The 26,944-nt window shown below is 36.9% G+C and overlaps 1 protein-coding gene across 1 annotated transcript; it reads right to left on the bottom strand.

The window, feature by feature from the left end:
- Positions 1 to 42: 42 nt before the first annotated feature.
- On the bottom strand, positions 43 to 26,782 carry LOC114033454 (UDP-N-acetylglucosamine transporter-like). Its single transcript, XM_027848952.1, has 5 exons — positions 26,582 to 26,782; positions 14,252 to 14,406; positions 14,023 to 14,145; positions 9,048 to 9,219; positions 43 to 166 (listed from the first exon to the last, which is right to left on the bottom strand). The coding sequence occupies exons 1-5, from the start codon at positions 26,766 to 26,768 to the stop codon at positions 132 to 134; spliced, it is 672 nt and encodes a 223-aa protein (XP_027704753.1). The 5' UTR covers positions 26,769 to 26,782; the 3' UTR covers positions 43 to 131.
- Between the last annotated feature and the right edge of the window lie 162 nt (positions 26,783 to 26,944).

Raw genomic sequence — 26,944 nt, 5'->3', positions numbered from 1 at the left:
CATATCTAAATGATGAAAAATGATTCTTTTACCTGGTTGGAACAAAATCTTGCAGCCAAAAATAGGAAATTAGCGTTGATAATATTATAGACAAAGATGTTGCAAATCCTTTTAAAATATTATCCGCATACTTAATAACAGCAGCTATGACAAGGCCTCCAAGTGCCTGCAAAAGGTCAAAAAAAGGTTACTTTTAGAGATAAACAAGTGATTTCACCCTTGCAAACAACTCCAAAAATAAAGGAACTCTCTCAACTTCTCTATTTTTAACAAAATATAAATTTTAGGATTGATAGTTACAGGATTTAAAAACCCATAACAGAAGATTAAATTTTTTAAAAAAATCTCTTTAGAAACAATAAGATTCCAATCAACAGACAACCTCTTTCAAACAATATATGATACAATTGGTTTGCAATTTTTTCAATAAATATCTTAAAGACCATATAGAGACACATTACTGTAGGGGCTACAATGCACGAAGAAAACTGCCTTGGAGTTTGGAAACTCTGAACTCCTGCCTCACACATTTATAAGCCGTACAATTTTGGGGAAGTCATTTAATCTCTCTCTGTAAAATGGAGATCTTAATGGCAGTTACAGGATTGGTGTCAGGATTAAAGTAAATAATATATGTGAAGAGCTTAGCAGACAAACTTTAAAGAAAAATATAAACATTAACTGCTATTATTATTACAACAGAAAAAGCCCTAGATTTTGAGACAGAGAACCCAGGTTCAAATCATAGGTCAGTCACTTATGATCTTCTATACCTTGGGCAAGTCATTGATCCTCAGTGAGTTACTTAGTTCAGTTATCTCTAAAACAAGTGGGACTGAAGAACTAGATGATATTTAAGGCTGCTTCCAACTCTAAATCTCTGATGTTAATGATAAAAGAAAACTTCTGGGCAATAGCTGATGGCAGTTCTTTGTACTAGAACTTTAGCAATATTTTGAACAGAATTTTTATTTTCATTCATTAGTCAACAAAGCCTACCTAATTTGTATTACCTAGGGGATAGGAAAAATCCACACTGTGAATTATTTTAAAACAATTAGTTTATCTATTTACCTACAATCAAGAACATTCATTAATATGTTGTCCTTTGTAAATAGTAAATACTGCTGACTTAACGGTGGTTATTTTTTCCAGTAGTAATTAAAGAACTTCTGCAGATTCATACATACTCTTGTACCCAATTTCCCTGTTAATCATTTCTATTAATTTGTACATAGAATCTACAACATGGTTCTCAATAGCATGGTGCTCTCACTAATCAAGTGGGGTTACCAGTCACAGACTTAGAAATAGATATAAAACAAATATAGCCCAAGATGCTTAGTATAATGTGTTTATCTAATAGGCTAGCAGGACCTAACCACCTGAAATTTCTGACTATATGGCCAAACTCCGGCCAAATAATTCAATCTATCTGGCTCTGTAAAAACATATTCTTTGATAAAACTGCTGAAATCAAAATTCATGAAGCTGGTACATATAGATTTCTGTTCATAGGGTCCCTACTGAAAAAAAAAAAACATAGACACTTTAATACAGATACATATAACTTGATTAACAAAATATTTCTAGTGGAGGTTCAAAGGGAAGATGATCAACACTTAGAAATCTGTCTTCCCCTCTGGCTCTAATGCATACTCCAAGTAACCCATGATCCTCTAATTACCAAATACAATACCATTCACTCTTACACTCTTTGATAATGTGTCATATTGTCTACTGGAAACTCTTATCTTTTTAAAAAACGTTCTTTTCTATTAATAATGTATTCATACCTTATTGATTACAATGTAATCAACAAATACAATGTCCCAATTTTTTAAGTGTCTATTAAATTTAACTAGATAATAAAATTTCCCTGTTTAGGTCCCCTTCTAAACTTGTTTTCTTCTCTGTATTTTTTTTTTCTTATTTTCTTTTTTCATCTCTGCCACCTCCCACTAACTCTTTCACCTTTCTTTGACGAAGCCCTCCAATGTGACAAAAAAGCATAATGCAGCAAAACAAATCAACTCATTAGCCGTATCTGAAAACGTGTGCCTCACCTCCAGGCTGTCACTTCTTTGCCAAGAAGCAAGAAGCATGCCTCGACATTGAGTTTTCTGAAGTCATGACTAGTCTGAAATTTTTCTCTATTGTTTTCTAAGTTACTATTCTTTCTTGGTTCTCTTCCTACCTCTGTAACTGATTCTTTTCCATCCTCATTTATTCAACCATCATAATTATCTTCTGAGTTCTCTTGTTTCTTTTTATATTTCTAAATATCCTCATTCTGTTGTTTTTGTTCAGTTGTTTCAGTTGTATCCAACTCTTTGTAACCCCATTTGGGGTATTCTTGGCAAAGATACTAGAGTGGTTTGCCATTTCTTTCTCCAGTTCATTTTACAGATGAGGAAACCGAGGCAAACAAGGTTAAGTGACTTGCTCAGTGTCATAAAACTAGTATCTTGACGCCAGATTTGAACTCAGGTCTTCCTGACTCCAGACCCAGCATCAATCCACTTTGCCATCTAGCTGCCCCTTATTCTGTAGCATTATGAAATAGTCCAATGTTGGGCCTATTTTCAACTAAATGTCTTTCCTGGGATCATCATCCAATAAGAATAAGCCATAGGCAGAAGTTTGTTTAATTTGTGCCCCATGTAGCTGGCTCCCAAAAAGGCTTGATAAACATCATACACAGCTGGGTGGTTCAAATTACATGGTTTTTCTCCACACTGCAAGAGCAGACAAAAATCTTTAATAACAGTCACAATTTTTTTCAGTGCTCTGAAGACTTCCTCTTGGAACTGCTATGTTTCTAATTTCATTTCAAGAGTGAAATTCCCTGAAAGTATCTTTAAAGCACTTAGAAAGACTCCAGGAGTCATGAAAGAGTTTTCAACAAATTAGTCCAGAAATCTGTGACAGGCATTAAAGAAGCTATGCCCTCTAGGAACTAGCAAACAAATCCAGATGTTCTCTTACTGAAGGACACTGGGCTATGAAATGAAAAATTACAAGGGCCATAGAAAGTTTCCTTACCTCCCACAAAATATTTTTTACTTGATTTCTGATGCCTCATCCACTCTCAAGGTTGTAGCTGTCACTTTTATATAAATGACTACCCCCCACCAAAAAAAAGAAAACTAAAGCCCTGTGATGAGGATCTGTATTTCCATTCTTTACCTATTAAATATTCCTACTATAAGTCCTGCTTAGACCTCAAACTCATTGGATCCAAAATTGACCTCATTATCTCTCTGAAACTACCTCCTCTTCCTATTTCTGTAAACAGCATTATCATTATTTCAAAATAGGTAATGTATTTAAGATTCTTTGCAAACATTAAAGCAGTATATAAATACCAGTTGTTCTTATTCCAGCAATCCAGACTACAAACTTAAATGCCATCTCTGACTCTCTCCTTACATATAGTTAATCAACAGAGTCCTATCTATTCTCTCTCTGCAGTGCCTCTTTCTTGCCATTTGTAATGACACTATCTTTATGTCACCTGGCATTAGCCTCCTAATTCTTCCTCTACTGTACCCTACAGTTCTGATGCCAAATTTCCTTAAGCACAGCTCTCTTTTGTTCAAAAAATCCCAATGGCTCTAGAATACAATGGAAATTCCTAAATTTAATCCTAAATTCTATATGCGGGCTAACTTCAACCTCTTTCCAGCCTTATAATCCACTAATTTTGAATCCAAATCCCACCACTGAAACTTCCTAGCTAAGGGACCACAGGCAAGGGGCAACCTCTTTGAGCTTTAGTTTCCTCATCTATAAAATGGGAATAATAATACCTGTAGAATTATCTCACAGAGGTGGCTAGAAGGAATAGAAAATGTCTGTAAAGCACTGTGCAATCCTTAAAGTGAAATATAAATTTCTATATTATTGTTGTTGTTGTTGTTGTTATAGCATGCTTCCTCGCAATACCTTCCTACAGGCCTCTCTAATTCTCATCAATCCCAAAATAGAAGTGATTGCTTCCTTCTGAGGTTCCAAATCATTCTACAGGACTTAACACATTCCATGTGAGATTATAACTACTTGTGTACATTTCATCTCCCCTACTAGATTATAAGCTTCTTGAGGAAAGGGATGATGTCTTCCTCATTTCCGTATTTCCCACAACACATAACAATGGTTTGCACCTTGCTGGCCTCAATAAGTATCTTCTGAATGAATAAACAGTTACACTGTAGTGGAAAGACCTTTGGAGATCAGAGTAAGAACACTTTGGTTCTGTTGCTCCTCTCAGCAGAGGGGCAGCAGACCACATGTGGAGAATGATGAACACGCTGTCAGGCAACTGATGGGACAATTTCCTTTGCTTTGCTGAACTATGTAACACTTATTTGTTACACAGGGTAAGTTATTGGGAAATTTGGTGATTTAAAAAAACTTTCATTCTATTCCCACCACCACCACTTATCGGCTATGTCATCTTAAACAAAGCACTTAACCTGAGTCTCAATATCTTCATCTGTAAAATGGATTCAATGTTATTTTTAACACCTACTTCAAAGGATTGCTGTAAAGATCAAATAAGATAATGCATGTAAAGAGTTTATGTAAATGTAATCATTAATAATAATTAAGACTTGAACATCTTCAGCTATTCAGGCAGATATATAGCTATATAATTATATGTATATATACATTATTTGATACAGACAAGAATACACAGCTATACAATGCGATAGCATGAAGCTTTAAATACATCCTAGGTTTGAATATCAACATGGGTCCCCCATGAGCTTCAAAGTAGGGACCACTATTCTGTAACTTATTAAGACTTGTTACAAAGTAAAAAAAAAAAAAATTATACTGGGCATGTCTACGGCTATACCACAATCAGTTTGTAAGCTTGTATTTTCATCATGGTACACACACACACCCCAAAGGAAAAAAATCCATTCAGAACTTGACTTAAAATAAAATCTTCCCAAGAAGGAACTGCATATTCTGCATGAAATACTGGGTGCTATGTTACTACATCTGCTCAATGTGTACAGTTTATGACAGAATGTTCTGGGTATATTAGGCATATGAAGTTCATGGTAATTCCCAATTCCAAGGGATGTTAATTATTGATGTTATGTTATTCTTTGAAGGCTGGATCTTTAATTTTAAAACAGAAACAAAGAGATTTAACATACAGCTGTATTATAAGTGGGAGGTATGATTTCTTTCATTTTTAAACTTCCCAGTCTTGGTCAGAACTTTATTATAAGTTATCCTACTGAAATATTTATGAAATGCCATTCTTGTCAAGATCAATTTCTATCTATACTAAAATATATTTTTGATGGTGAAACTGAACTGAAACTTGGATGTGAAACTGATAGAGCTATTCAGTTCAGGAAATAGAAAGTTTCTTTATGATTTTCTCCAGTTTTCTGACATGTTTAAAATTGGATATATCATTTAGATTTTTCACTCTCTTCCACCACTCCTCCAGTACTTCTTTCCTCTTCCTCAGTTAATCTCCTTCCCAATTAGCACTGATTTTCGTTCTCAAGTTTCTGCTGTTCTTTAGGACACGGAATCCCATTCCATCTTAACTTTGAATTTTCTTGTAGAAAGCAGATATAGACACTATGATGGACATTGATGGGAATAACTTTAATATCAGGGCTTGCTCCGAGACCTTCAAACAAACAGATTTTTATTCTATGCAAATATAGGATTTTAAATGTTTTACCTGCAGAACAACAACTATCCAGGTCAGTTTGTTATATCCCTGAAAAAATCCATTCTTTGATACTAATTCTCCATCATAAATGTAAACACCCATTAATCCGAATATGCTCCCAAAAGAACCTTAAAAAGTTAAGAGAAAAGTCCAATCACTTGTTTTGTACTGCTTTGATACCAACCTGTCATAAAACTAAACGTTTATTTTTTCCTTTTTCATGATATTAGATGACTGTTAACAAAATACAGCAATTTTCAATTCAGTTCAACCAGCATTTATTGAGCACTTACTAAGTGCAAGGTACTTGGTATACAAAGACAAAATAAGCCCAAGTTAGGTGGTAGATAATATAAAGATCTCAGTCTTATCAAGATACCTGCTGCTTATCTCCTTCAAAAATAAGTACAAGATCAATCTTAGAAGCTCTGTGAAGCATGAAAGCTATTTACTCTCTGTTGAGATCAACATCTAATAAAATCTAGGGACAGAACTAATGAATGAGAGGCTAAAAGTAGCCCAAACTATCTAGAAAGTTCATTGGTAAAAGGCACACAGCCAGAGAGCACAAGGTTAAAACTTAACTCCAGTGTAAGACCATAATTAACCCTGAAGCACTCAGGGAATGAATTTGGAAAGGGCTATGAAATTCATCCATTTGTGACAATCTTGTCTCTGAGAGCTTTGTTAATGTCTAGATTACAACAGGAAAACCACTGGAATGTCATGCAAAATCAGAGTTAGCTAAATGGATGAAAAAAAAAAAAGCATGCCATCTATTTTCTCAACTTTGGAAAAGCTGCCACGAAGAGTACCTTACCATTTAAAAAATAATTAAGAGAACCAATGGGCCAGACTAGGGAACCTATCTGAGCTTCAGTTTCCTGAATTGCAAGGAATGACTTCTGATCAATTTTTGCAATAATATCTAAGACAAACTTGAAAACCTTAACATATATCTAAGGAAATCTTAACTATTCATTTATTTGTTTTGAGAATGAATATTCTCTCTTCAAGAATACAATTCAACACACATCTTATAATATGCAAGATGCAATGCTAGGTGGTGACAACAAAAAGAAAAAATATTAATGATCCTTGTCCTCAAGTAATTTACATTTTAAAGGATGCAACATGCACACAAATATAATGCAAGGTAATTTGAGAAGAGAGAAAAATCATAACTAGAAGGATAATGAAAGGTTTCATGAAGGAGGTAGTACATGGAATACAATATATCCTCATGAATTGTTGGGGGCAAAAATACATTCCAAGCATGGAAAGCAGGCTGGACAAATACACAACAGCAGGAAACGGAATGTCAAGTTCAGCTTAGCAATCCAATTTGGCTGGCATGTAGAATTTATGATGTGGAAAAGTAAAAAATAATGTCTAAAAAGGGAGACTGGAGGCAAAATGTGGATGACTTTAAATGCTACACTGAGTAATTTATATTTTATCCTAGAAGCAATGGAAAACCACTGAGTAGGAGTAACATGGTGAGACCTGGGGCTTTGACATCTATGTAGAAAATGGACTGGAGGAAAAATACTGGAAGAACAGAGACCAACTGAAAAGTTACAACAACAGTGAAAGAAAGAAAGGCTAAAAGACCAAACTAGAATTGGAAAAGTGCTGGATATGGGAGGCAAGAGAAGAGGAAAAATGATGATTGACTGCAAAATTGTGAATCTGGGTGATGAGAAAGACAGTGCCCCCTCCACAGAAGTAGGAAAATCTGAAAAGGGGACAAAGGCACAACAGACAGAGATGATGAATTTTCATTTGGATATGTTCAGTCTGAATCACCAATGGGGCATCCAGATCAAATGCCCCAGGTCAGGAGTTCAGGAAAGAGATGAGGGTGGGATGTAAAACCAGACCCTTCCTTTCTAAGCATTTTTGCTTTCTGAAGCTGGAATTTGTCTTACTTTTCCTATAAATCTAACTGTTCCTTAACAACCTTTCATTTTTTCTTATTTAATATTTTGTTTTTTTTCCAATTACATGTAAAAACAATTTTAACATTCTTCCACCTCCCCCCAAATTTTGAGTACCAGAATTTTTCCTCCCTCCCTACCTCACTGAGAAGGCAATTTGACATAGGTTATACATGTGTAGTCATGCAAAACACATTTCCATGTAAGTCATTCTGTGAAAGAAAACACAGACAAAAAAAAAAAGTAAAGAAAAAGTATGCTTGATCTGCATTCAGACTCTACCAGTTCTTTCTCTGGAGATGGACAGCACCTTTCATCATAAGTCCTACAGAATTGTTTTGGATCATTGTATTGCTGAGAATAGCAAAGTTATAGTAGATCATCATACAATATTACTGTGTACAATGTTCTGCTCATTTCACTTAGTATCAGTTCATGTAAGTCTTTCCATGTTTTTTTTTTTCTGAGAGCAGCCTGCTCATCATTTCTTAAAGCACAATAATAATATTCCATCGCAATCATATCCATCAACTTGTTCAGTCATTCCCTAAGTGATGGACATCCTCTCAATTTCCAATTGTTTGCCACCACAAAAAGAGCTGCTGCAAACATTTTCGTACACACAGGTCCTTTTCCTTTTTGTTTTTTATCTCTTTGGGATATAGATCTAGTAGTAGCATTGCTTGGTCAATGCATGGAACAACCCTTCATTAAAAAAAGAACAAACAAAAAAAACTTGCTTCCAGTTTCACAGCTCCTCAGAACTTGTCCTCTACAAGGGTCAAAGTACTTTGAAAAATAAGTATAAGGTTTTTTAAACAAAGATTAAAAGTAGTTTTATCATATTACTTAACTTCTAACTACTTTCTTCTTTAAGCATTTCATCCCTCCAGGGCAAAAGTAATCTACAAACCTTAAAAGGATGATTCTTTGCATGTCAACATCTGAAATATAAGGCACACTATATTTCTTACAAAATGTACTGTCTAAAGAAAAAAAAAGATAGAACAAGGGGAAAAGGAGATAGGTAGAGAAAAGGGAGGGAAAGAGAAAAGGAGAGAGAGCTTTCCTTATAACATGGTATGTTAATTTTAAAATACACTGTGAAATTGTAGCTAATTGGTTCTGGAAGAAAATATGTCAGTTGAAACATTAACACATGCAGTTAGTTCCATAGAAATAGTGTCATAAATGGGTAATTGGTTCTAGAACACTACACTGGGATATCAAGACTTTATGATGCAGCTCAGTGATGAAACATAAAAATTACTGCAAAATTATGCTGGCCAGGAAATCTTTTGCTAGATATGCTTATGTATTTTTGTAGACAGTGATTCTTTGCATATAATATAATTACTTTCTCAAAAGCACATTAAAAATGTACACTAAAGACTTACCAAGTTGAATATTTCTAATCCACACAGATTGCTTGGTTTCTTTTAAAATTTTCTCAAAATAAACTCCTGCAAAGCCACTTGAAAAACAAGCTGTAAGAACTGCCATCAGACCTACAAACTGAGAGCCTGCTGAGAGTTCCTTAGAAGACGATTCTTGAGAATCTGAGGGCCACTAAACAAAATCAGAAAGAATTTTGAGGTTAAACGTGTGTGGTATTTTTCATACTTAAACTCTTAAGTCCTAAGATACAAATTCAATATCATTCCTCAAAGTCCAAAAATAGTGTAAAAATAAATTCAAGTTCTATGTAAACTTGATTTCAGGTTTCATCTCTCTTATGTAGCCCAGGCTACTACCTTAGGGAGCAACTAGGTGGCACAGAGTGCTAGGTTTGAAGTTGGCAAGATTCATCTTCCTGAGTTCAAATCTGACCTCAGGCAATTACTAGCTCTGTGATCCTAGGCAACTCATTGAAACTTGTTTGCCTCTGTTTCCTCATCTGTAAAATGAGCTGGAGAAGGAAATGGCAAACCACTCTAGAATCTTTGTCAAGAAAACCCAAATGAGGTCGTGAAGACTCGGACATGAATGAAATAACTGAACGACATCAACACTACCTTGAAATTCTCAATAACTTCCATTACACTTGATCCATCTATGCCCAGTATCTATTGTTTCATCTCTCTCCTCCGTCTTATGGAACTTCTGGAGAAGGCCATCTACAATCAGTACCTCCACTTCCCATTCTCTTCTTAACTCTATAGTCTAGCTTCTGAACTCATCATTCAACTGAAACTTCTTTCTTCCAAGTTGCTAATGCAATTGCCAAAATCATGGCCTTTTTCTCACTTGTCATGCTTCTTGACCTCTCTGCAGCTTTAGACATTGCTTTAGATATTTAGACATTGACGGTTCCTTCTCTCTAGGTTTTTGTTACACTATTCTCTCTTAGTTTTCCTCTTACTTAATCTGAACATTCCTTCTTAGTCACCTTTGCTGAAACTCCGATCAGGTCATGCTCACTTACCATAGGTATCCGCCCGGACACTGTCCTAGGCCCTCTTCTCTTCTCCCTCTATACTACTTAATTTGGTGAGCTCATCAACTCCCATACTGATGATTCTCAAATTACTTATCCTAATTTCTCTGCTAACCTCTGGTATTAAATCTCCAACTGCCTATCAGTCATCTCGAACTGGAGGTCCTATAGACACTTTAAACTCATCATGTTCAAAACTAAATTCATTTTTCCCCAAATGCTCTCTTCTTCCAAACTTCCCTATTATTGTCAAGTCAATCAGTCAATAAACATTAAGTGACTACTATGTGCCAGGCACTTCGCTAAGCTCTGGGGATATAAGAAAAGGCCCTCAAAAAGCTCATTAATGAAGGAGACAACAAACAAATACAGGCAAAACAAGCTATATACAGAATAAATAGGGAGTAATTAAGAAAGAGAAGGCACTAGAATTAAGAGGAGTTAGAAAGGCTTCCTATAGAAACCTGTTGAGGACACCACCATCTTCCTAGTAACCCAGGTTCAAAAACTAGGTGTCATCCACAACTCCTCACTCTCTCTCTCCCCCATATCCGATCTGTTGACAAGGCCTGTCTATTTTACTCTTGTAATATCTTTTACATACGCTCCTTTGTCTCCTCTGACACTGCCACCCTGGTGCAGGCCCTCATCATCTCACATCTGGATTATTCCAATAGCATGTTAGTTGGTCTTCTACTAGACAAGTTTCTCCTGACACCAGGCCATTCTTTACTCAGCTGTCAAAATGATCTAAAGCACAGGTCTGACAATGTTATCTTCCTATTCGATAAATACCAGTGGCTTCCTATCTCTTCTAGAATCAAATATAAAATCCTGTTTGTATTTAAATCCCTTCATAACTTAGCCTCGCTCCCCATGCCCACCTTTCTAATTTTCTTATATATTTTTATTCCTCCTCTACATACTCCCCGATCCAGTGACACTGGCCTCCTTACTGTTCCTTGAACAAGATACTCTATCTCCTAATCTAAGGCATTTCTACTAGCTATCTCCCATGCCTGGAATGATCTGCTTCCTGGCTTCTTTCAAGTCCTAGCTAGTCTCCTTTTCTACAGGAAGCCCTTTCCAATCCCTCTTTATTATGGTGCCTTCCCTCTGTTGATTATTTCTGATTTATTCTGCATATAGCTTGCTTGTACATAGTAGTTTGTATGCTGTCTTCCCCATTAGACTGCGAGCTCCTTGAAAATAGGAACTGTCTTTTACCTTTCTTTCCATTTTCTGCACTTAATGCAGTGCCTGGCACATGAAATTTCTTTTTTAAATCTGTCACCCCAGATGATCATGTTAGATCAGAGTGAGTGAAAACTGTATGAATCTGATAACAACAGATGTGGCTTAATGCTTACAATATCCCTTACTGAATTTCATCATCATTTCTTCCTTACAATATTCCTCACTGTCTCTCAACTACCTGAGTCAATGCAGAAATGAACATGGAAGAACTGCAGAATTCCAAGGACAACAGAAGGAAGCCAGTGACAGCAGAACCCAAAACAGTGACAGGAAAGATAGCAGTGTGGAATAGGAGAAGTAATGAGAGATGCTAGAGACAAAGAATACAAGTTGGACATACGAGGCTATCATGCTAAGTACAACAGCTTGGCATACACAACGTGGCATGTATGTTACATCTGACTTACTGCAGAGGTCTCCTCTAATCCTATTACTTGTCCTATTTTATTTTCACTAACTCATTACATACTCTCTAAACTGAAATTCTTTCTGATTTCCCTACTTCCATTATCGTCATCAATATTTTCCTGGTTTCAAAACCTAGGGACATCTTTTGCTTTCATCAGGGCCTATTACCTTATATGTAGGTCTGTGCATGTTACCTGCCTTTTCAATAAACCCCAGTGGCTTCCTATCACCTCTAGGATCAAATATAAACTCTTCTGTTTGGCATTCAAAGCCCATCATAACCTAGTTATTTACACACATACACACCCCTCCTAGTTTTCTTACATCTCAAGGCTACTCATTTAAGATGTTATATCTTTTTTTTTTTAAGTCAGTCATCATAGATGATCAGACCAAAGTGACATCCTCCATATCCAAAATAGCCACTAAGTTCTGTCAATTCTTCCTTCATCATATGTCATTACCATTTCTTCTTTTCAATTCTCATTACCACCACCCTTGTTCAACCACTTATCACATTACACCTGGAAATTCCAGCCACCTATTAATTGGCTTCTCTGTTTTAATCCACATAGAATACCACTATCATATTAATTTTGTTAAAACCCCACTCAGAGCATGCCACTCCTTGGTCAAAGTATTCAATTATCCATCCTATGGTTCTGTATTGCCTATAAAATCTAAATCCTTATAGAGGCGTTCAAAGTCCTCAACAAGCTGACCCCAACCTATATTTTCCACCTTTATTTCCCATTATTTCTCAACACTGATCTTCTGCTACAGCCAAACTTATTTACCCATTATCTCTTGTAGTTTCCTGTCTATATGCCTTTATTCACACCAATACCTCTTCCTGCAATGTCCTCCTCTCCTTTCCAACTGTAAAAACTCTACCTATGTCAAATTACCTATCCTTCATGAACCCTGAACATACTAGTCAAAAATGACTTCCTCTGAATTCCAATAGCACTTACTATCTGAACCACTCATTTAAAAGTAGAAAAAAACACTTATTAAGCTCTTACCTCATATTAGAAATTTATCACATATGATATCTCTTCTATTCTATCTCAAACTGATATGTCTTTGATTGCTTGATTGCTACTTAACTTTTTTATACATTTAGGACTTTTCTTCCCAACTACATCCTCTGCTACTTGCTACCTATTTGACCTCAGGCAAGTCATAAACTCTGTGATTCAGTTTCTTCACTTACAAAATGAGGGGGCTAGGTTATATTATTTCCAAGACTTTTTTTTTTTGCTTTAAATCTATGGTTCTGTGAAGTAGGTTGTAATAATCTTAAGGACAAGAAATGTACTTTAAATTTCTATATATCTTCCACAATATTATGTAGGACATAAGCATATATGACCAATGATTCAGGATTAAAGGATCACAGACATGAATTAAAGTCTTAATTCTTAAGTCCTTTCCAGCATTTGCCTATGTACTACACAACATTGTGGAACACATCATCCTTTGATACTCACACTACATTAGTACCCTCTGCCCCTATGACACCTCCAAATGGAGAGCAGAAACCTTCTCCCAGAACCTATAAAAGGAAGGAGCCCAGCCTAGCCATCTCTTTATTTCCCACCCAGCTGTGCACCTATGGACTTCTCCATCGTGTGTCCCACCTCCAGGTACCTTTCCTTCTCCCTATGCCCTTTTTGTGTTGTCTTCCCCCATTAGATTATAAGGTCCTTGAGGGCAGGGGCTGTCATTTTTGTATTTGTATCTCTAGCACTTAGCATAGCACCTGGCACATGGTAGGCACTTAATAAATGTTTATTGACTGAGTATGCAGAAGTTTAAAGCACACTTGTTCTCAAGAATCTCAAAGTCTTATGGGTAGTTAGGTGGTGCAGTACATAGAGCCCTTGCCCTGAAATCAGGAGGACCTGAGTTCAAATCTGGCCTTAGACACTTATCAGTTGTGTGACACTGGGCAAATCACTTAACTCCAATTGCCTCCAAAAAAAAAATCTTATGATCTAGTTCATAAGATCAAATATTTAGACATGAAAGTGATCATATAAATCATTTAATTCAATCCCCTCATTTACAGGTGAAGAAATTGAAGCTCAGAGAAGTTAAGTGATCTGCCTAAAGTTATACCCATCAAAAGTAATGTTCAATACATATTTGATTTGATGTAATGGGTAGTCACATAAACAAATAAAGATGACATAGTATTCATTCACAACAATTATTTTTTAAAACTACAATGAACACGGAAGATAAACTTATCTTGAATAATTTACCTGTACAAAAGTGACACCTGCCATTAAAATCACTAGAGAGAGCCACTGGTACAAACCTAATTTTTTACTAAGCATGGACACAGAAAACAGTGCTGTTGTAAGAATTTTTAATTGATAAGTAACCTGGAAAAAAAAAGAGAACAGGTATTATTATTATTGTTATTATTATTATTGTTATTGTTATAGTCACTTTTTAAAAGCACTATAAGAAAATTTTTTTCTCAAGTACCTGATAAGTGGCTGCATCTAGATTTGATAATGCTACATAGAGTAAATTATTCTGAAGAGTATATATTCCTGATGGAATAGCAAGTTTAAGTGTTTCCATAGGCTTGTTTAGAATTTCATCATGTAACACTCTATTCAATGCTCGAAGACTGCATTCTAGGGGGAAAAAACACATAAAAAAAGACCAACATAAGTAAATAGCTTCACTCACAGCAAGTCACAACCTCTCATGGTTTTAGTTTTCTGATTTTGCCCCAGGGCCATCTCCAGCCAAGACCCTGACACCTGTCTTCTGGGTCTGGCTCATCTTCAACATTGGGTGCTGCTAGGATAAGACCCACCACCTACTTCCTGGCTTTTGTAGCCTACCAAGCTTTCTCCAGTGCCACCTTGACCTGGGACAAGAACCTCCTCCCCATCTACCATCCTCTAGGACCTTTTCTAAATCTGACTTGGAACCAACAGCTCCCAAATAGATTCCCACATGTCCTTTCTGCTCCTGCCTGCCTTGAGGTGGGCCTCAATACACAGAACACATCACCACCTGCCACAAGGCTGGATCTGGCAGGAGAACCCTGAACAACCTAACCACATACTTCACTTAATGGATCTCTCTCTAACCACTGACATTCTGCCTAGTTTCATTCCTCAATGGTTAGCATACTCCAACCCCCTCACACTTTCCTCATTCTAGTGATTCTGAGCTGCCAACATACAAAATTTTTTCCCTCACCCCCAACTGCTTATTCCCTTACTCACATTCACTTCAAACCTATCCTCTCCCCCCCACCCAGTATTCCACTTAAATATCCTCACTCCTTCCACTGTGCCCTATAGAATGCCTACTCCATAATAACAAACTTACTTTCATCTTAAACTTTGTTTCTCACTCTTACCTTCTGGCACTCACTTGAGACCTAGTTACCTCCTCATGACACTGATTCCTTAGTCACTCTTTCTATAGCCACTGGCTATACCTTCTTTTATACTCAACTCACTAATTGTAGTGAAGGAGTTAGAATACTTCTTCCTCCCCACTGCTATGTGCAGACTTTCCATCTATAATCCACTACCATCATTCAGCAGATGATCACAGTGTACAAATTTATCAGTCAGTCTTGATTTTAGTGGCTTCTAAGACATTCTCCTTCTTTCCTCAATGAGTTCAGTGTCTGGCTAACAGCTTTCTATTCTAACTCCTGCCCTGAAACTAAAGGGATCTCAACACACCTATTTATGCTCTCTTAAATATTCTAACTTCCAAGCTTCTCAATCTACTCAATTCCCATGACTTATTCCTCTATTCTACCTTAGCTACACACACAGAACATGGCCATGCCCTTAATTTTGCCACTATCCATAAGTGTTTCAATTCCATGTCAAAAATTCCAAAATTCCTTTATCAGATTCATAACCTTTCATCATTCTACCTTTCCCTTTGTCTTATGACCCCATAGCCCTGTTCTTAAGTCTTCAGTACCTCCATTTCCTCTACCCTTCAGTTTTTTCCAGGCTACAGGTGTTAGCTACAGGTGTACAGCTAGCTAACTGCAGGTGACCCTCTGCGCTTCCTTCCTTATCTTGACTCTTTTGTGAAAAAAATGAACCTTATATTATTCTCTTTTCTCAGGTCCCATTTTTTCTCATCAACAATCAAGCCCTGACAAATCCCAATCAAGGATTACACCTGCTCTCTGTCTCCAGGGCACACTTATGTCATCTAATCTCAACTGGGTCCTCAAGCAATAAGGCAACTATTCTACTCCTCCCAAATCTTGTTTGCTATTTGCTCTCCTCAGCAACAGTTCCAAATCTCTTTTCAAGCTGCCCAATGCACTCTTCCTTCAACCTTGTCATCTGACAGCCTCATCTCATACTTCACCTAAATATCTAGGACAATTTCTGAGAGTTCCTCTTTCTTCCCTCCCCATCCTCATCCTCATCCCGAGTGTATCACTCAGACATCTCCCCCCACTGTCTCCTCCTTTACTCTGATCTCTGATATGAGGTGGCCCTTCTCTTTGCTAAGACCAAGTCATCTACATGCATCTACATGTATTCCCTAGGGTCTTCTCCAGCAGACCATCAACTCTGTCCATGCTGCTTATTGATAAACCCTTGTCTCTTAAATCTGTATAAAGAAAAAAGGAAAGGAAAAAACCCCCACTATCTGTTCTATATCCTTCCTGCCTTTCACATCTAAAACTTCTTGAGAAGGTTATCTATATTCGCTAGGTATCTTCACTTCTTTTCCTCTAAACCACCTGCAATTTGGCTTTCGACCTCATTATTCAACAGAAATTACTCTCTACAAAATTACAAATGATCTTTTAATTGTGCAACCTAAGCTTTTTCTAAATCCTCATTCTTCTTGATCTCTCTCCAGCATCTGCCCACCTTGTCCTTCTAGATAATTTCTCCTTTCTTGAGTCTTCATGACACTTCCCTCTCCTTGTTCTCCTATCAGTCTGCCATTTCCTTCTTTATCTCTTTTGCTGGCTTTTCATCCATATCTTGGCTAATAACCATGAGTGTCTCCCAAATCTCTCTCTGAGGCTATCTTCAATTTTCCCTCTCTACTATGGGTCAACAACCATATCCGTGTCCCATATCCATGGGATAAATCCAACCTGCCACTTGTTTGTGCACAGGCAGTGGGCTAAGAATGATTTTATATTTTTAAGTAAAATGAAACCTTATTTAATGATCTAAAAACCACTCATAGTTCACTGGCCATACAAAAACAGGCAAGGGACCAGATTTTTGACCTGAAGGCCATAGGGCGCAGAACCCTGCTGTATATTATCTCACTTGGTGATCTCATCATCTCCCAAGGTTCAATTAACATCTCTACGTAAGTGATTCACAGCTCTATATATTTAGCCTTAGACTCCCCCAACAGTTTACCATCATCAGCTGCCTTTTGGAGTTCTTGAAAAGTATGACCTAAAGGCACCTCAATCTTAACCCGTCCAGAAGAAAACATATTATCTTTCCCCTAAAATCCTTCACTCTTTTGAACTTTAACTTTTTCTTATTATTGTTGATAGCACCACCATTCTTTGAGTCATCCAGGTTTAAAACCTCAGTATTATCCTCAACTCCTCCCTCTTATACACCCCACACATACAATTTGTTGTCAGATTTTCCCGTTTCTACCTTCACAACATCTCTCTTAAACATCCCTTCCTCTCCACTCATATAACTGCTACCCTCATCACCCACTCACCTGGACTACTGCAATAGCCTTCTAATGGTCTTAAAGTCTCTCACCACTCTAATCCACCCTCTACTAAACTGCCAAAGTGTTTTTTCTAAAGAATAGATCTGACCATGTCAATGCCTTACTCAATAAATTTTAGAGTCTCAATACCTCCAGAATCAAAGCATTCTGTTTGGCATTTAAAAGACTTCGTAACTTGGCCTCTTCCTACAGTTTCAGTCTTCTTTCACTTTACTCCCTTCCACATTCCCTACAATACTGTCCGAGTTGCCTTTTTTCCTGTTCCTTAAACTAAATTCATTTGCTGATTTTGTGCCTTTAAATTGGCTGGCCCCCCATGCCTGGAGTGCTCTCTCTCATCACTATCCCTCTGCTTCCCTGGCTTCCTTCAACACTTCCTACTTTCTGCAGGGGGTCTGTCCTGGCCTTCTACTTCCTTATGCCTCCCAGCAGAGATTACCTTCCTTATACTTTGCATATATCTTGCAGGTACCTATTTAATATATTAAATGTAACTTCTTTGAGGGCAGAGACTGATTTTTGCTTTTCTTTTTATCTCCAGCTCTTAGCATAGTGCCTGGCACACAGTAAGTGCTTAATAAATTGTCTTCTGACTGTTAAGTTTTGCAATTTTATTCAATTCAATCTAATTTAACAAACACTTATTAAGTCCCCAGTACATGCACAGAAAAATAAAAAACGAGGGACCTCTGTTTTCAAGGGGATATAACAAGTGATAAAAGAAAAGAAGAGATCCAAACATATAATTTAGGAATATTTGAAGAGGAAAAAAAATTTCAGTTGGTTGGGGGGGGGTTGGAAGGGAGGAAATCACAGAATACACTGAGGAAGAGTAGCACCTAAATTAAGCTCTACAGCAGCACTTCTTAAACAGTGGGTTGCGACCCCACGGCAACAGTAAAAGGTTTCTGAACGTGCAATGACCAATTAATTCAAACTCAAACGCATAATGAATCTGAGGTGTTTCGGGCAACGCTTGCCTGTGTTGCATTGCACAATTCCACCGCAGCCTTGGTTCTGCACTATGCATGTCCTCAGGTCACACAACCAAACTGCAAAATGAGTGGAAAAAGTTTAAGCTCTGCAAAAGGAAGAAAATAAGTGTGAAACATAAGAGAAGTGAATGCATTCCAGGTATAGGGGTGGTTTATGTGAATGCATGACAGCAGGAGATGACAGGTTGAGTTCAAAGAACAGCAAGAAATCCAGTTTATGTAAAATGTAAGAAGGGTAGCAATGGGAAATAAAGTTGGAAAAGTATGAATTAAATATCAGGTTAAGGAGTTTGTATTTTATCTTCTAGGCAATAGGAAGACACCAAAGGGTTTTGACCAGGGAAGTTATATGAAACTACATACTAGAAAAATATTTTATTAATAAGCTGAAAAACAAATTAGAGAGTACAGGGATTTGTATCAGAGAGATTAAGAAGCTATTACAGCAGGCTAAGTGAGAGGGTAATAAAGGACCTGAACTAGGGTGGTGGAGGTGACAGGAAAAAGCCTGATTCCAGAGATCAATCAATCAACAAGCATTTATTAAATACCTATTATGTATGGTGCACTGTGTAAGAGGAAGAATCAACAGGACTCAAGACTGGATTAGATCTGGGAAGCAAGGAACAAAGAAAAGCCACAAATGACTTTGAGTTTTTAAGCCTCGGAGATTGGGACAATGGAAGTGGCATCAAAAGAAATACATTAGTTGTGAGGACAGGCATGTTTAGGGACGAAGGTCATCAGTTTTTGGTTTTGGACGTGTTCACTGTGATCTGAACACAACTCTTTTTTTTTGGTTGTTGTTTGTTTTTGTCTTTTTTTCTTTGGCTAGGCAATGGGGTTAAGTGACTTGCACAGGGTCGCACAGCTAGTAAGTGTCAAGTGTCTAAGGCAGCATTTGAATTAAGGTCCTAGGGCAGCTAGGTGGTGCAGTGGATAGAACACCAGCCCTGAAGTCAGGAGGACCTGAGTTCAAATCCGGACTCAGACCGAACACTTGACACTTACTAGCTGTGTGACCTTGGGCAAGTCACTTAACCTGAACTGTCCAAAAAAAAAAAAAAAATGAACTAAGGTCCTGCTGACTTCCAGGGCAGGTGCTCCACAGCTCTTTTTAATTTCTATATTAGTAACTGCTCCTAATGCTCAAGGTTAACAGGAGAATGACCTCCAGGCAAGAAATTAAGTACTCTGAACTATTTTTTTAAACCAAAACTTCTTTAAATACTAATGTAAATTAAATCCAAAAGAAATGAACCTAAGGATAATTATTCTCAAATACTCTCATCCCTCACAACTCACATATTTTCTAATAAGAAATAAGGCTCTTTCCCTACACCAACTCTAATTTTCATTTAACTTTTAACTGTTCTACAATCAAGGATACATGAAAGATGAAAATTTATGTAATCCTGCAATATTTCAACTAGTAGTTTCAAACTTTTCTTAGAAAAAATTTTAATGAAAGATATTAATCAGAAAACAACTAAGTATAAATACATTTAGTTTTACTTTCTCTTCTTATTCATTGCCCTCCCTCTAGTAAAGGTACTAACAGGAGATTTCCTGGCATAGTAGAGAGAAAACAGGAATGGGAATCAGGAGATCTTGATTCTAATTCCAAAGTTTCGTCACCGTGGGAAAATCATTTAACCTCTCTGGGCTGCAATGTCCTCATCTGTAAAAGGTGACTGAATTAGTTAATGTTTTAAGTTAAGTCTTTCTAGTGCTAAGACTCTATGAATAATAAAATGACTCCAAAGCACCAGCAGAATAAAAAAAAAAGGTCAAACAATGAACCTGGACATCTCAAATGTACCTCAAATTCAATATGTCCCACAATGAACTCATCTGACTTCCCTGTTTCTGTTAAAGGGGAATGATGCCCCCAACCTTTCTTTCTCCCATTGCACTAGGTGGCACAGTGGATAGAGTGCTGAAACCTGGAATGAGAAAGTCCTGAATTAAAATCCAGTTCAGACACTATCTGTGTGATCCTAGGTAAGTTACTTAATTGCTGTTTGCCTCAATTTTTTCATCTGTAAGATGGAGATAACAGTAGTATCAATGAGGATAAAATGAGATATTTGTAAGGCACTTTGCAAACCTTAAAGTGCTATATAAATACTAGCTATTAGCTACTAATATTATTATTGTTTCCCTTTCAATAAGATTCTATCACTTACAATCTCTAATGTCCATCCTCTCCTTTCTATTCCCAGTACCATCTCCCTAGTTCAGGCCCTTACTAACTTAATCTAAACTCTATACTGCAACAGCTGTCTAACTGGCATTTCTACCTCTAGACCCCTCTGTCAGATTAATCTTTCTCAAGTACGGCACCTCTGATTATGTTTCTATTATACTACAAAAAAATCTTTAATGACTCCCTCTTGACTAATGATCAGAGTTTAAACTCCTTAGCTAGAATTCAAAGTTCTTTACAGTTTAGCCCCAACCACCTTTCAGCCTTATACTCCATTCTTCCTTCACTGCACTCTATTCTCCAAAAATTTAAAGGCCTCAACAACGTGGCTTTGGCTTACTTTTCTAGACCTATTTCACATTAGTCAACTTTAGGCACTCTGCATTCAAGTCAAGCTGGCCTATCAGCAGTTCCCTAACCTCCATATAACATTTCCCATTTTCATGTCTCTAGTACAACGGAAGTGTCTTAATGACAGAGACATTCATTTTTGTCTTTGAATTGCCAGGGTCTAAAACAGACCCTGTACCAAAGAAAGCATTTAATAAATGCTTGCTAAACTGAATTAAATTGCTTAGACTTTACTGTATGTAAGGAATGTTCTCCTTCATGTTCCGTCTCCTTCAAGATTTAGCTCAAGGGCCACCTCCTACAGGCCTTTCCTCACTCTCCAGTTGTTAGTAACCCATCTCTCCAAAAATTATTTGTGTAGTTTTATTTGTCCTTGTATATCCTCTAGCAGAATAATTATAACTGACGTTTATATGGCACCTTAAGTTTTGCACAGACATTATCCTTAAGGGCAGGGCCTGTCTTATTTTTGTCTTTGCATCCCTAGCATTTAGCACAGTGCCTGGCACCACATTAGACGCTTAATAAATGTTTGCTGAATTGAATTCCAAGCTCTATTATCGCCACTATTTAAATATACCCCACATTCCTCTGCTTAGACCGTCAACCCCCAGCTGTACCAACTGAAATGTGACCCATCATTCAAGGTCTGGCTTAAATACCACTTCCTTCATGAAGTCTACCTTAGTCCCCCAGCAAGATACAACCTCTGTCTCCTGTGAACTCCCAAAACATTTTGATGCATTTATTGTATTTTTATATACTGTGTATTATGGTTATTTAGGTATCTTTCATCCCCCAGCTAGACTGCTTGCTTTGAGAGGTTATGCCATGTTGCCTTATTCATCTTTACACTGTTTCAAAGTATCCTGCACATAGTAGGGGCTCAGTATGTTATTTGTTGAATGAACTGAATGAATTAGCTTAGTAAACTTTTTTATACCACAGAGGTGATACATACATGAAGAAAATAGTACTGTTTTCAGTCATATTTTCAATGTATATAAAAAGACTTACTTATAAAATTCATTTAGGCCTGTAGACCTAGGTCATTTATGGACCCATCTTATAAAGCAAGTATTGATAATGAATGAAAATTTATATTACTCCAAACCATGAATCATACACAGAACATGCAGTCTGATCATTAGAATACGGAAAAAAATCTTCCTAACCATTGGTAAAATGTTAATTTTTTTTACCATAAAAAGCCTTCAGTACGTTTCCTCAAATATCATGAAGTAGAAAATATTACAGCCAGAAGCATAAATATAATTCCCTTCTACTTTGCCCTATAAAGACAAGATATCATGTTTCACCTTTTAAAAAAAACTCCCTATTTTCATTTTATTTTGTTGTATTTGCAGTTCAATCTTTTGGTAAAACAATATTTTCACACTGATTCATTTAGTGGATTTTGGTTTTAGGGTCTTTAGGAGCAATATTTTGAAGGCTGAAGAGGCAAAATAGGAGTCCCCAAAAGAAAAGTAAAACAGAAAAGAAATGAATCCCTTGTAAAACCAAAAAAGGGTCATAGAAGGTAAAAGCAAGGAAATTATGGTCTGCCTAGTGGGGATAAAAGGTGTGGGGGGGATTACTAGAAGGAATATCCTGCACCTGTCTCCTAAAATAATACCCATTCCATCCCCAACTCTTACCCAAAATAAGACAACTAGGCAAATTTGAGGACTTCTCACCTGGCCCCAGCCTGGTCACCTGGACAGTCCAGGCAAGAGGCCCCTAAAACACAAGGGCATGAGATTGAAGAAGTCTGCACTTGGTCAGCCCCACTCTCCCATATCCCAAACAAGCTGTAGGAAAAGGAGAAAAGGCAGATGAGAGAAGGGAAACCCAAATGTGCCTCCTGCCTACAGCTTTCTCATCTTTCTTCCTACACTATCTACCATACCTAGAAGTACTCTCCAAGCAGGTAACATGGAACTTCTAGTTTAATCTAGATAAAATCTATAATCTGAATCTGTAAACAGTGGCTTTCCCAAAATTCCTGGATACTTCAAAAAGCCCCTGAGCCACAGTTCTATTTGTTTACACTCATTATGGTAGTTACACAAAGCAAACAGGTGGGCCTAGCTTCCTTCTGGCAGCATTCATTGGATAATTCAAACATTTATTAAGCACATAATATGTGCAAAAGGCAGCATGTGACAGTGGACGGTGTACTAACCTCACAGGCAGAAATAACTGCTCAAAGTTTGCCTCTCAGGCCTACAGGTCCGTGATGTTCCACAAATCACTTACTCTCTCAATAATCCCAGGCAACATTCTAAGGCTATAAATTGAAGAGCAGGTATCAATCTACTTTGGTTGAGAGAATTTCCTCCCTGGGAGCTCCCTAAGACCATGAAATTACAGGTTCTGTCAAAAAAAAAAAAAAGTACTATGTGCAAGGCAATATGATACTCAATAGAACCTTCCCTTATTTGTGGCAAAAAAAAGCATGAAATCTCATAGAAACAGGTAGGTAGGGAGGCACATTTTGTTTGTCCTTATTTTGAAAGTGACTACTACAACAGGAACTGAAATGCTAATTTGCTCATGTTCTTACTAAGGAAATATTTAGTTTGCCTCAAGGGCCTCACAAGTGACTAGTTACATGGCCACACAAATCCTCCATTAACCCAGATACACTGCAATAGACTTGAAGAAACCAAAATACCTGATCAAATTAACTACTGTGAGCTTAGGACCTAATATATTTAGAGAATGCTTGTGAAGTTATGCTTTGTTTCCATAGGATCTTAAGCTAGCAGTACCTTATAGACACAAATGATGGAACTCAAAAAGGTTTGCGATCCCAAATACCATGTAACCTCATGCGTGAACATTCTTCATATTTGTCACTGATTAACCATAGGATATAATATAAAACAAAGTGATATTCTTTTATTTATTTATTATTATTTATATTTTATTTAATTTCTCTCCTGAGCCAGATCCACATCTCCAAATGCCCACAGAATATCTCTACCAGGATATTGCAATGGTACTTCAAACTGAATGTCCCAAATTGAGCAAGTTATCTTTTTTCCCCAAACCCGCTACTGCTCCTTACTTCAATATTTCTTTCAGTGGTACCACCATTTATCCCAAAATTATGTCTGAAACTTGGGGTAATCTTTGACTCTTCCTTCTCTTCTCATATCATTATTAAGACCTGAAAACTTCACCTCTATAGTATCTTTCCAATCCATCCATTATTCTATTCCCATTGCTAACATCTAGTACAGACACTCATTATGACCTACCTAAGCTATTTCAATAGATTCCTAATTGGTCTTTTTGTTTCCCCTCTATTCTCAATCCAAACCATCCTTCATTATGACCTCTTAGCTGTCTTGCTAAGACGATCCTAAACTGTGATGGGGATCAATGGCTCTGCTGAAAGTGGCATCATCTGTGCTGAGGTCCCGATGACCTTGAAGTTGATCCCATTTATCTTTGCTATTTTGCATCAGGGGCCCATTGTGAAATAGCTGTGACATCACTTCCACTACCTGAACTTCAGTGGGGAAGGGGTATTAATTGTTTATTGTCTTTCCATTTTTACAGTTCTTATATCTATATTAAGCTCTTCCTATAGTGCTACCTATGTTGAGCTTTTCTGAATCTTCAAGGTCAGGATTATCTACTAGCGGCGGAAGATTACTTAGAGGAACTGTGGAACCTTGTTGCCAAGGGGTACAAGGTAGCAAGGCACATTTATTTATTTATTTATTTTATGTAGCCAAGGTTCATTTTTCTTTAAAGCGGCAAGGAAGCTATCCTTGGTATTAGACATGATTGGCCCAGAGGACTAGGATTTGAACTAGTTGACTGGTATGGCTTTCTAAGGCATAAAAAACTCAATCTATGAGAAGTTAAGACTTCTCAGGTTTGGTAAAATACTCATTGCAACAAGTCATTATACCTCTTGAATTATGCATTGCCACCATGACTGATGCAGAGGCAAAAGGGAGGCTCATCTGCCCAAATCAATGTTAAATCTTTTTTAATCACTCCTATGATTCAGAAAACTCCTATTTGCTAAATATTTTATGTTCAACAAGCATCTCATTGAATTCCAATCCTAAACTACTAGACTGGCCTAAGTTAGGTCTGGTCCATAATAACAACATTCCCAGGCATTTTCCTTTTGTGTAACAATGATAACAAACACAATTAAAATTTATCTACCACTTTAAATTATTTTCTTACAACTTTGTGAACAAATAGAAAGCCAACAAACCATGTAAATTTTATTTATGAGGAAACAGAGTTGTTCAGAGGTTAAGTGACTTACCTAAGGACACACATAATGACAAATGTGGGAAGCCAAGATTCCAGGAGACCTATGTATGTTGACTCCAAAACTGTGCTCTACCCACTGTACTATACACTTCCTAAATTTACTTCTACTCTAAGATTTTCCATGTTTTTTTTTTAAAGACTTTTGAATACAATTAACACTCCCTGGCCAACACCAAGGTCTTCCCAATCTTGTACCAAGCTTGATCTTTCCAGCCTTATCTCAAACTACTTTCCTTGGTGTATGCTATACTCCAGCCAAACTGTAATACTTTCCATGCAGTTCTTTATTTTATAGGATCATAGAATCACAAATTTAAAGCTGAAAAGGGCCTTAAAGGTCATTGAGCCTAACATCCTCATTTTTCAGTTGAGGAAACTGAAGCCCAGAGAAGCTAAGTGACTTGCTCATGGTCACACAGCAAATAAATGTCTGAGGCATCATCCAAACCTAGGTCATCCAAACTCCAAGTCTAATACTCCATCCACTATACCAGCTGTCTCTCTTATAAATCAAATGTCTCATTTCCATGACTTTAATTATGTTCTTTCGTGTGCCTGGACTATCTCCTCCTCTCCCCCACTCTTATCCCAACATACTCCATTGAATTCGACCCATCCTTTAAAGCCCAACTCAAATGCCACCTCTTCCAGGAAATCCTTTGTGATCCTTCCAATTTGTAATGACACAGCATTTTGTTTATACCTCTCTTACGTATTTATCATGAACAATTTCACATTCAACAAAATAAGTAACATTTATAAGACTTTATTTATGGAGAACACTATACTCCACTCAGTGCTAAGGTAAAAAATTTTAAATAAGATAGTCACCTGCCTTTGAGGGGCTTAGAATCTAATATAGAAATAACCTTTATCTTACACCCTCCCATTGGACTATAAGCCCTGAGAGGGCAAGGCCAAGTCTTATCTAAACTTTGTATTTAATTCAATGCTTAGAATAATGTTTTACACCAGAATGCAATAAAAGTTAAATTTAATTGAATTTGACAGAAAAACTTTATAGTTAAAGAGAAAATTGTTCTCATAAAATTAAAAATACTAAAAAGTAAATAAAGCTATAATGGCACTAAAAAACTACTGCAACATAACAGAACTACATAATAAATAGTGAGAGAAATAAAATAGGAGCTTCATTTATAATTCATAAACAATTTCAACTCAATAAACTCACTGTTGTTTTTAAGCTCAAAACTAGATACCTACTGCTATCTTTGTAGACTAATATAATGCAGGCAATGATCTTCAAAAGTTCAGCAATGACAACTGCAGTAGATGACAAATAACGAGGCCCATCTTCTTTCAAAGTCCTTGAATAACGCATAGTCAGAACTAAGCTGGTAGTCTGAAAGACCAGGATTCCCAAAGAAAGGTACTTTAAATTGGCAGACATTGCCTTTTCTTCACGTGCCTAAAAAAATAAAAGCAGAAAACAACAATTAATTAGCCAAAATGCAAAGCGTAGAAACAAACACATTAAAAACTAATGAAAAAAAATGAGTACATTATGTATGGCACTGCTTTTTTTTTTTTTTTTTAACCAAGCTTTCTATGCTTCTGGCTCCTCTA

The sequence above is a fragment of the Vombatus ursinus genome, unplaced genomic scaffold (assembly GCF_900497805.2).
Source record: "Vombatus ursinus unplaced genomic scaffold, bare-nosed wombat genome assembly UNPS02007268.1, whole genome shotgun sequence".
NCBI lineage: Eukaryota > Metazoa > Chordata > Mammalia > Diprotodontia > Vombatidae > Vombatus > Vombatus ursinus.
The sequence above is the reverse complement of the archived record's forward strand: the minus strand, read 5'-3'. Positions and strand labels throughout refer to the sequence as shown.

Bases quoted from the DNA above. Each gene is read 5' to 3' on its own strand.
- LOC114033454 (XM_027848952.1), bottom strand. From the start codon at position 26,768: ATGTCTGCCAATTTAAAGTACCTTTCTTTGGGAATCCTGGTCTTTCAG. The intron at 14,146-14,251 runs GTACTTGAGAAA...TTTTTTTTCCAG, and splicing joins TAGATGCAGCCACTTATCAG to GTTACTTATCAATTAAAAAT. The intron at 9,220-14,022 runs GTAAATTATTCA...GATTTTGTTTAG, and splicing joins CAGGTGTCACTTTTGTACAG to TGGCCCTCAGATTCTCAAGA.